This window comes from Suncus etruscus, chromosome 12, assembly GCF_024139225.1.
Source record: "Suncus etruscus isolate mSunEtr1 chromosome 12, mSunEtr1.pri.cur, whole genome shotgun sequence".
Classification (NCBI taxonomy): domain Eukaryota; kingdom Metazoa; phylum Chordata; class Mammalia; order Eulipotyphla; family Soricidae; genus Suncus; species Suncus etruscus.
In genome coordinates, this window is record NC_064859.1 from 10,278,672 (window position 1) to 10,288,959 (window position 10,288).

The 10,288-nt window shown below is 46.9% G+C and overlaps 1 protein-coding gene across 1 annotated transcript in view; it reads right to left on the reverse strand.

The window, feature by feature from the left end:
• HK2 (hexokinase 2) overlaps positions 1-10,288 on the reverse strand; it is a 49,832-nt gene that overhangs the window by 18,415 nt on the left and 21,129 nt on the right. The window contains exons 4-9 of the mRNA XM_049785255.1: positions 9,428-9,523; positions 8,504-8,603; positions 8,027-8,210; positions 4,359-4,514; positions 1,660-1,893; positions 721-1,025 (exon numbers count right to left, since the gene is read on the reverse strand). Coding sequence (XP_049641212.1) covers positions 721-1,025; positions 1,660-1,893; positions 4,359-4,514; positions 8,027-8,210; positions 8,504-8,603; positions 9,428-9,523 — 1,075 coding nt within the window. The remainder of the gene's footprint in view (positions 1-720; positions 1,026-1,659; positions 1,894-4,358; positions 4,515-8,026; positions 8,211-8,503; positions 8,604-9,427; positions 9,524-10,288) is intronic.

Consider the following 10,288-nt stretch of genomic DNA (forward strand, 5'->3'; position numbering starts at 1 on the left):
GCTAGGCAAGATTTGCTCATGAGCAATGAATTGATTTGCCTGCCCTTGACCCAGTGCTTAGAAGAACTGACCCCAGAAACTAAATTTCTGGGTTCGGATCCCACCTCTTACACTTTCTAGCTCTGTGAACATTCATAGATTTCTAAACTATTATGGGCCTCATTTTATGTGAAAACTAACAGTTTAGGGGCCGGGCGGTGGCGCTGGAGGTAAGGTGCCTGCCTTACCTGCGCTAGCCTAGGAGACGGACCGCGGTTCGATCCCCCGGCGTCCCATATGGTCCCCCAAGCCAGGAGCGACTTCTGAGCGCATAGCTTGGAGTAACCCCTGAGTGTCACCGGGTGTGGCCCAAAAACCAAAAAAAAAAAAAAACTCCAAAAAAAAAAAAAAAAAAGAAAACTAACAGTTTATTATAAATTATAAATAAAACTTAACTACAATCTATTGGTACTTAAAGATCAAATGGGCTGATATGTGTAAAAAAATATAAAGGCTTAGAATGCCTGACATACAACAGGCATTGACCAAGAATTGACTTATTTCTTTCCAAATTTCAGCAGATAAATGCCTGGGCTAACTGTAAGGGCTCTGAGGATTTCCTAGAAACAAGACTGAAGAAAGTGCTGCAAACATCAACTGCTAGATAGAGCAGGAGTGCCCATCCAAGACATTAGCGCCAAGACAATAGCCCAACACTCCGAGCAGTGAATCTGTCCATACCTGTGCCATCAGGTGTGGCACACACGTATGTGGGCAGCATCTTTACAGGGGCCATGGCATGAGTCTCCTTGCTCAACCCTCGCTCCATTTCCACCTTCATCCTCTTCTTGACCTCCAGCAGCTGCTCTCGGTTCAGCTTCAGAGCTTCCAGAATCTTCTGGCGAGCTCGCTGTTGGTCGGCCAGCCTGTGGGCCACAGCCGTCACCATAGCTGCCCCCTTGCCACTGCCATCCTCGGAGCGAAGGAAGCGGACATCACAGTCAGGCACCAACCGCCGTACAGCCTTGTGAAGTCGCTTGGCAAAGCTGTGATCACCAAGATGGGGGGGAAAGAAGGGTCAGCAAGGCCAGCAGTGCCTGGAGTTTAGATCAGGGCACACACACCCCACAGGTATCCCTACCACCTTATCATCCTTCCCTCACCCCTGCTTTCCTGACTTGTGGTGTGTGTGTGTGTGTGTGTGTGTGTGTGTGTGTGTGTGTGTGTGTGTGTGTGTGTATGAATGTGTGAGAATGTGTGACAGGACTCACCATCAAAGCTCTGATAATGGGCAGGAAGACTAGTGAAGGGAACTAGCAGTGCTTGCAGTGCTGGTGAGGAAAACCCAGCACCACATAGAGGACTTTCAAGCTCGACAAGGGTCACTCTTGAGCAAAGAGTCAGGAGAAAGCCCTGAGCATCTCCAGGTGTGGAGCACAACAGCCCAAATGAGCAGAAAGTGTTTAAAAAACGCCCAGGTGGTCAAAGGAGCTGAACTGAGCCCATTGGGAGTGATTTTCCCACATCTGTTGTGGACCTTCTCATCTGCAGAGACCCCAACCTTCCTGTCACAGAAGGCAAAGCAGATATGGTCTATGGTGTTTCTGGGGTCTGAGGCCTCTCAGAAGTCCCCCCCAAAGCTCTGGGAGCTCAGCGGTCTGAGCCTGAAAGCAGACTCACTGCGGGTGCTTCTTGTAGACAGAGCCGTCCACACCGATGGTGGAGCGCAGCCGCTCCTCGCCCTTATTCTCCTTGATACGCCGCAGCACAGCTGCCAACGTGGCTGCACACAGGCTGGCTGAGCGCGTGGACACGATCTGGCAGACCCGGTGAGTGGCCACACAGTCCTCCTGCGTCGGCTCCAAGCCCAGCCGCACCAGGACCTCGCGCGCCCTCCGGATGCCATCCTTCTCCCTGGGTAAGGACAGAGAGCCATGATGGCCATATACATGTATGGGAGTGGGAATGATGGGGAAAGAAGTCATGATGCACTAGCAAATGCCATCCTCAGAGAGTGCAAACATTTCTCTAGGGAACATGGAGGGTAACAAGGAGGGGAAAATCATCAGAGACAGCCCCCCCATATGCAGACATGCTCCTGTCTGCATACAGACACTTGTGTGTGCGTACACACATATGCACACACAAATACAGACACGCATGTGTGCGCGTGCGCACACACAGCGCACACAGAGCTCCAGGGAGTCCTCTGTCCTATAAAAGAAAAGCTCATAAAATTTTTGCTCTATCAGCTCCTGTGACCCCAAAGTTATCACCTGGATATACATACTGGTAGCCTCATTTAGGACCTGTTTAGTTTTTGGTTGGGGAGTCAGGACTTTCTCCTGGGTCTGCACTCATGGTGGCCTCAAGTGTCCTTATGTGACGCCAAGGGTCATCTACATGCAAAATAAACCCCCTCCCTGCTGTGCTATTGTTCAGACCTAGATCGTTTCTCATGCATGAGCTGTCAGGAGGCAGCCTTGGTCTCAAGGCTTTCCACATCCACTTGTCTACACAAGAGTCCTAGCTGAATTGCCACCCAAAGAACAACCATCTTCACCAGGAGCAGCCTCACAATCTCCCCCAAGTACATGCTGCTGATCATCTCGAATCTTCAGGGGAGGGACATCACATTTAAGGGTTTACTACTGTCCATGAACTCACAGCTTTCCTGTGGAGGCAGCATGCACACACGTGCATGCATTTGTTGGTCTTAAGTAAAATAAAGTCCCCACCACCAACCACTCAGACCAGCCATGAGAACCCAGCCTGTAGAGCAATTGAGGTGACTGTGGCACAGAAAGAAGCAGATCCTGGGCTGAGACAGTGCTGGAAGACAAGCTCTTTGAAGGTAAACTAACAAGATTGTCTTTCCCGCAATGTCTAAAGAATTCCAGAGTTCCCTAAAAGAGAATCACCATGCACTAAAAGTGCTTGGCTGCAGCTTTAGCACCAAAACTACCTCCCCATCACCTGGTCCCTGAAATAACAGGGAAAGGACATCCAGAGGGGAGGGGAAACAAACCAGAACTAGGCCCTACTGGCCTTTGAAGATATAGGTCTCTGCTCTCCCTCCTGGAAGGCTCGAGTTTCTGGGTCATGGAGAATCTACTCTATTGTCAGCAACAGGGGTGAGTAGGTGATGCAGGGGTGCGATCTTCTGATGTATGCTAATATGGAATGGGAAGTTCTCACTTCTAGGGAAGGGAAAGGAGGCAGACACAAGAGGTGACAGGGTAGCATCCCACCGTGTCTTCAAACCACAACTTCTTTATCCAGTATCTGCTCTGGAACACATGGGCTGTTTCCAGATAACATAGTCAAGAAATAGCAAACACTCAAAAGCAACAGAAACTGAGAACTTGCCTAGGACTAGGGGTGGGAAGGGGCAACAGGACAGGAGGGGTCAACACAATGAGAGAAGGTAGAGGGAAATTGATACTCATGGAGGGTGTGCTGTTGATGTTGCAAATTGTAAATCACAGTATTTGAAATAAAACATTTTAAAATAATAATAAATTATAAAAATTTAAACTGCTCCAAATAAAAGAAAAATAAACTTTTGATTAAAAGTCATTGGGAGTCTAATTGCCTTGCATACAACCTACTTGTGTTAAATCCCTGGCACTTTATCTGATTCCCAGAACGTTCCAAGAGGGATACCTGAGTGCAGAACCAGACATAAACCCCGAGCATGGCTGGGTGTGATGCAAAATCCCAAATAAATAAATAAATAAATAAATAAATAAATAAATAAATAAACAAACAAACAATGTTTTAAAATAAAAAAATTAGGCCCGGAGAGATAGCACAGTGGTGTTTGCCTTGCAAGCAGCCGATCCAGGACCAAAGGTGGTTGGTTCGAATCCCGGTGTCCCATATGGTCCCCTGTGCCTGCCAGGAGCTATTTCTGAGCAGACAGCCAGGAGTAACCCCTGAGCATAGCCGGGTGTGGCCCAAAAACCAAAAAAAATAAAAATAAAAAAAAAATAAAAAATTTAAAAATCACTGGAAATCTCCTGCATTAAACCAAGTATTTCCCCATAGTGATCACTCTCATCCAGACAGATACAATACAGTGTTCCCTGTCACTTCCGGTCACTCCCTGACACTCTCCATCATTCTCCCATCACTCCCAATCACTTGCTGTCACTCGCCATCACTCCCAACCACACAGAACTTTCCAAAAGGTAGAGACTCTCTGGTACATAGAAGCCAAGCCTCAGGCCCAGCCCTCTCATATGGGCTGAGACTTTGACTGCCCTGTCTAAAAGGCCCAGAGCCCTGCCTTTCTCATCTCCAACTGTCTATTGACAGTTGTGACAGTTGTGACACATCTGTGAGCCCAGCAAACAGTGAGGAGCCCAGAATCTCACCCTTCAATGTCCGAAACATCTTTGGTCTCGAAGCGGCCTGTAGCGAGGAGTTCCTGGCTGAGCTTCCCGCCAAAGAGCAGCTCCTCCTTGGCCATCTTCACCAGGATCAGTCTCACAATCTCCCCCATGTACATGCCACTGATCATCTTCTCGAATCTGCAGGGCAGGGACCCAACATTTAATGGCCCATTATTGTCAATGGACCCAGAGCTTTCTTGTGGAGGTGACATGCACACATGTGCAACTTCAAAAAAAGTGAGGGGAACTGTGATATAGAATTCAGGGTTTTCATGGGAACTGGGAAGGAGGGCACTGCTGCATGGAGTGGGCAGTCTGGTGCCTGCTGCAGGGCCATGGCATGGAGCCCCGAGAAAGCTGGGCCAGAGTAAACTGTGTAAACAAGTGAATATTCATAAACTACGATTGGTGTTGATTCTTATTTGCTCTACCCAGGCATTACAGTTTATATCCAGCATTGCTCAAGGGCTACTCCCAGTTCTGTGCTCAGAGGTCACTCCCAGTGGTGCTTAAAAAAGCAAGTGGTATCTGAGATTGAGGCTGGCTTAAGTGCCTGTATTCAAAGCATTTGTTCAGCCCTTTAAACTACTGAGACCTAGAAATGGCTGGCTGACTTTTCTTTTCTAATTTGTTTGTTTGTTTCTTTCTTTCTCTCTTTGTGTGTGAGTGCTTCTTGGTTTGCTTGGGCCACACCAAAAATGCTCAGGGGTTACTCCTGGTTCTGTACTCAGGAATTACTTGGGATCAAACCTGGTAGGCTTTATGAGCAAGGCAAGTACCCTACCCACTGTACTATAGCACCAGCCCCTCTTTTGCTTTATTTTTTTTTTAATTTTGGACCATACCTGGTGGTGCTCAGGATCCCTCCTGGTTCTGTGCTCAGCAATTTAAATGGTAGAGTTTTGGGGACTGTCTATGGTGTCAGGGATTGAACCCAGGCCTGCTGCTTGCAAGGCATGCTTCTTGCCTGCTGTACTATCTTTCTGACCCAAGGAAATGTATCAACACTTATCTATAAGAGGGGAGGGGGAATCCATCAGATTATACTGGGTTCATTGGCTGTAAATTGACTACTGTTCTCCCCCACCCCAGTCAGCAATGGGCAGATTCCTGAGACTACAGTGTGAAAACAATGCAAGAAGAGGGAAGAGTAGGCTGGGCCAGATAAGAAGTTCCAAGTGCCAGATGGTCTTGGGAATCTAAGAGATTTGCTAAGAGCTAACCTAGATCTTTTTCCAGAGTGGACAAAAAAGTTAAAGCTTATGGGGAGAGAGATAGAGCAACAGGTAAGAAGGCCCTTCCTTGGGTGAGGCCGACCTGGGTTCGATCCCAGAAGTGACTGCTGAGTGCAAAGCCTGGTGCACCACCGAGTGTGTCCCAAAACCAAGAGAAGTTAAAAACATGTTAAGACGGACCGACTCCCATGCTGAGGCATTCGGGTGGTTTCTCTTTTTCGACATTAGGTGGCGCTGTTTTCCTTAAAAGCTATTGAAGACTGGCTCAGGCCGTGTGACCTGCACAGCTCATATTTAGAGCCAAGAAACCAGTTTCTTGGTATCTTAGAAAAGATCTGGTTCATAGAGTGAATTGGCATTCACCACTTGTAGACACTAATAGAGCTGGGCTTCAGTAAGATGGCCAGAGCAGGAGAGTGTAAAGGATTCCATGTCACAAGGCACTTAACCATTTCCCAAAGGGGAAGCTGGGCCCTCAGAAAATCAGGACCCAAGGTGAGGCCAACTGAAGCCAAGAGAACTGAAAACATTGCTTAGGTCAAAGGTGCATTGAAAATGCTTAAGCCCCAGCACACTGGCAAAGATGCCCAGCAAAGTCAGCAGGAAGCAAGCCTGGAGCCCACGTCAGCACCTTCAACAAGATCTTGGCTCTGCAGGCTGGCCAGACTCGCTTCAAGCAGGGAGCTTTTCAAGTTTTTACTTCTGTACTTCAAACAATTTTATTTTTCAGTCGAAGTATGGAAAATACACTCAGCAATAAGTAAAGATGATGGGGAGCAGAATGCAGAGACAGTACAAGGGGTAAAGTGTAGTTTTGCAGGTGGCTGATCCCCTACACTGCACATGGTCCCCTTCACACAGAGCCAGGAGTGAAGGGCTGATTCTTGAGCACAGGACCCAAAGTAAGCCCTGAGCACCACTGGAAGTGTCCCCAAAACCTAAAATCAAACCAAACATGTTTTGACAAGAGGATACCAATAACCAATAACTCATACCCAGGCTCTAAGTTTGGAGCTACCAGAACTCAGACTTTGGTCTATGTTCACCCAGCCTTTGATTTGTCTAAATTTAAAGCCAGTGTTATGCTACCAAAATCTGGCTGGCATTTGTCTCCTGACACTTCAAAGACATGTGACTTCTTGAATGGTTTGGGTCTACCTCACTCATGGAGGCAGCACTGAATGAGTTACTTTTTATGCCAGAAATTTCTCCCCGTTCACAGCAGACACATGGTTTGTGTCCCCCATGAAAGTTATAAGTAAATGAACTCATGGTTCAACTTGTGAGAGAAGCTTGTGAGTTAAATAAACCAAACTCAGGGCAAGAGTAAGTAGGTCATTTGCCTTGTACACAGCTAATAGGGGTTCAATCTCCGGCACCACAATCCCCTGTCAGGAGTGATCTTTCAGTAGAGAAACAGGAGTAAGCCCTAAGTACCATTGAGTATGGCCCATAAAACAGCAGCAGCAGCAGCCCTGCTCAGAGGAAGCAAGACATTATCTCTCTATAAAAGAAAGGGCCCCCAGACTGAGCTTTTATAAGACTTGGGTTTTTCCTCTCCCAGCACAAATCTGTGCTAAAGGCTTTCTTGAAGCAACTTGAAGCCCACTGTGGGTCTGGATTGCTCAAAATATTTTGCAAAGACCTTCAAAACTTGCAGCAATTCCTATTTCAAGATCTGCAACCAAAACCATTGCCAAAGACTGGTGAGGGTGAAATCATGTTTTGCAAGTATTTGGAATGATTTTAAAAGGTCTGGCCAAGCTAGAAAAGACAACACGCAGGGTTCAAAATATTGGAGCCTTCAACAACCCACCCCAGCAGGTCGCTGATCTAGACCAGACAACCAACAAGGCTCCTTGGACATTTCAAAGGGCCTCAGAAACAGGCTTCCATCTGCTTTGGGGCCATGGATCTGCCAATAACTGGACCAGGAGGCCGTGGAGGACACATGTCAGTTGCTCACAGATGCTCTTCATGAGTGCCTCAGCCAGTAATTATGAACCAAGTGTCATGCTGTGTCCTGTGCACTGAGATGGGAGTGGGAGCCAGGCAAGAGCTTTCAGCAGCTCTTAATTTGGCCATCATCACAACTCGAGTGACTCACAACTATTTCCACAGACCACTTGCAAATTGCAAGGTGGAAGGTAAAGCAGTGTCACGCTGTGTCATGCCAGACTGTGACCTTTGGAAATGACTTCTCTGAAGGACCAGCCACATGGCTGCTGCCTCTCTGTGTCCCAGAGCCTCCATAGTGCCATGAGTCAGGGAGTGTGTGATAATGGCTGTGGGTGCCTGGCAACCCTTTTGGGGATCCGAAACTATAAAGCAAATATGGATACTTATCTCTACCCAGCCCCCTGCTCAGCTCCAGAGAGCACCCCAACCTCAGCCCTCCACTCAGAGCTGACTCACAGCTGCTTCCCAGGGTTCAGGGAGCCCATGTCGATCTCATTGTCGAACTCAGTGCGGATGTCGTCAAGAACTCCGTCATCCCCGAAGGCCCCCCACTCCATGTTGATGCACATGCGGCCCTCGTCACCCTCTACCATGTCGATGTGGCGCATCTCTTCCATGTAGCAGGCGTTGCTGCCTGTGCCTGAGCAAAGCAAGAGACTGTTCAGAAAGCTGTACCCCTCACCAACACTCTTTCCCCCCTCCAAATTTAGAGATGACCCCCCCAAACAGCTGTGATTCTTCAAAACAGAATCAGGGGCATTTTAGAGTGGCCAGAGCCACTGGCACTTACAGCTCCGTGAAGTCCTAGCTCAGCGCCCTCAACTGTCCACACTATTAACTTGAGTGCTAGAGGCCACCCAGACCAAGGACCTCCTCCTCTTTCTCCAGCCTAGACCCCCTCCGCTAATCAGCATCTTTCTCTCCTCCACTCACCCACAATAAGACCAATCTCGCAATTTTGGTCATCATAGCCACAGGTCATCATGGTCCCAACTGTGTCGTTCACTACAGCCACAATGTCAATATCGAAGTCCTGCAGGGATAAACGGGGCTCACTCTTTCATCATCAAAATGGTACATTTGTGAGGATGGAAAGAGCAGTGAGCACATAGCTGCCCACTCAGTCACCCTATTTGGAGCCCCAAATGATTAGAGCTGGAACAAGGTTCAGCTCCTAGCCAAGAGCAAGAACTGGTCTCCACCTCCCACCTCCACTGGTCCTTTGCTGACACCAGCATTGTGACCTTATTTATAGCCATCAATGCACCCAAAGGAGTCGCTCTTGCCCTCTCTGTCTCCTCTTCCTTCTCTCTCTTTTCTTTCTCTTACAATGAGTATTTTATCTTCTGTAGAATTACCAAGTTGAATTTTATTAAAAAAAAAAAAAAAAAGGTGGAAAGGAGAAAGGGTGTCTTGCAGGCGTATGCAGAAGGGAGTGTCTTGGGCACCCTGGTATTGATAAAGGAGGGTTAATTAGGAACATCAATATCGTAAGTGTCAGATTAGGGACTGAGGGTTTGTCCTTGTACCACCCGCCACCCTAAAGACCCCAAAGTGACTAATCCCAGATAAGATTATGGGTGGGTTATCAATCACTTAGCAATCTAGCAGGTCAAGTCAGTATATGCTGTGCCTTAAACTTAGAGAGCCCTGTGATTATTATATCTTAATAAAATTCAAAAATATATGTTATTAGATAAACACAGTGAGGAAGAAGAAAAAGGAAACTTCTCCTTAATAACCACCAATGGTTCTCAAGTTGATCTGAGGACAGACTGATTTCACAGTGGGCAACAGAGAATATGAAGGGTTCCCAAGCGCCATGCTTAAGCCTCCCAGCCTGCTGCCACTACTCACCCCTCTCCTCTTGATGGCCTTTCTGATCAGATCAACCACATCTCTGCCTTCCACACCACTGGATTTGAACCCTTTAGTCCATGAGACCAGGAAACTCTGGAAAAGAACAAAGAAATAACAATGGATTCCTCGCAGACGACTTCTCCATTGCAGCCATAATGAAGTCACTACTACAAGAGTTAAACTAAGGAAATGCCAAGTCTGAGCATGGATCTCACATCTTGACTAGCTAAGGAAGGAGAAACTTGGATTCCATGGAAGCTCAGAAGGAAATGTCAATGAATACAGTTCCTTCCTACATGATCCACTCTTGCTGTCCACGAAGTTAACTTTATTTTAATAAAAGGGGGAGGTAGAAGAGGGAAATGGGTGTCCTGGATACTCTGGTATTGATAAAGGAGGGTAACTGGGTACATCAATACCAAAAGTGTCAGCCCCATTTAAATCCTAGCATCCCATATGGTCCTGACCCCTTCAGTAATGATTCTTGAACCGAGAGCCAAGAGGAAGCCCTGAGCAGTATCAGATATAGTAAAAAAAAATAAGTAAATAAAGCAAATTTGGGGGACAAGGGTGATATTACTACAGGTGCCTTGCATGTGGCCAACCTGGGTTCAATCTCTGGCATCCCATATAGTCCTCCCCTGAGCCCAGCAGAAATAATTTCTGAGTGCAGAGCCAAGAGTAACCCTTGGGCACTAATAGGTATAGCCCCAAAACCAAAATAAAAAAAATAAAGCAAAACAATATACCATAAATTCCAACATCATTATAAACCTTAACTATTTTTACTATTACTTTATTAAAGCATCATAGTTATTTAGGAATAATTTTTTAAGGAAATATCAAAAGACTTGGTAC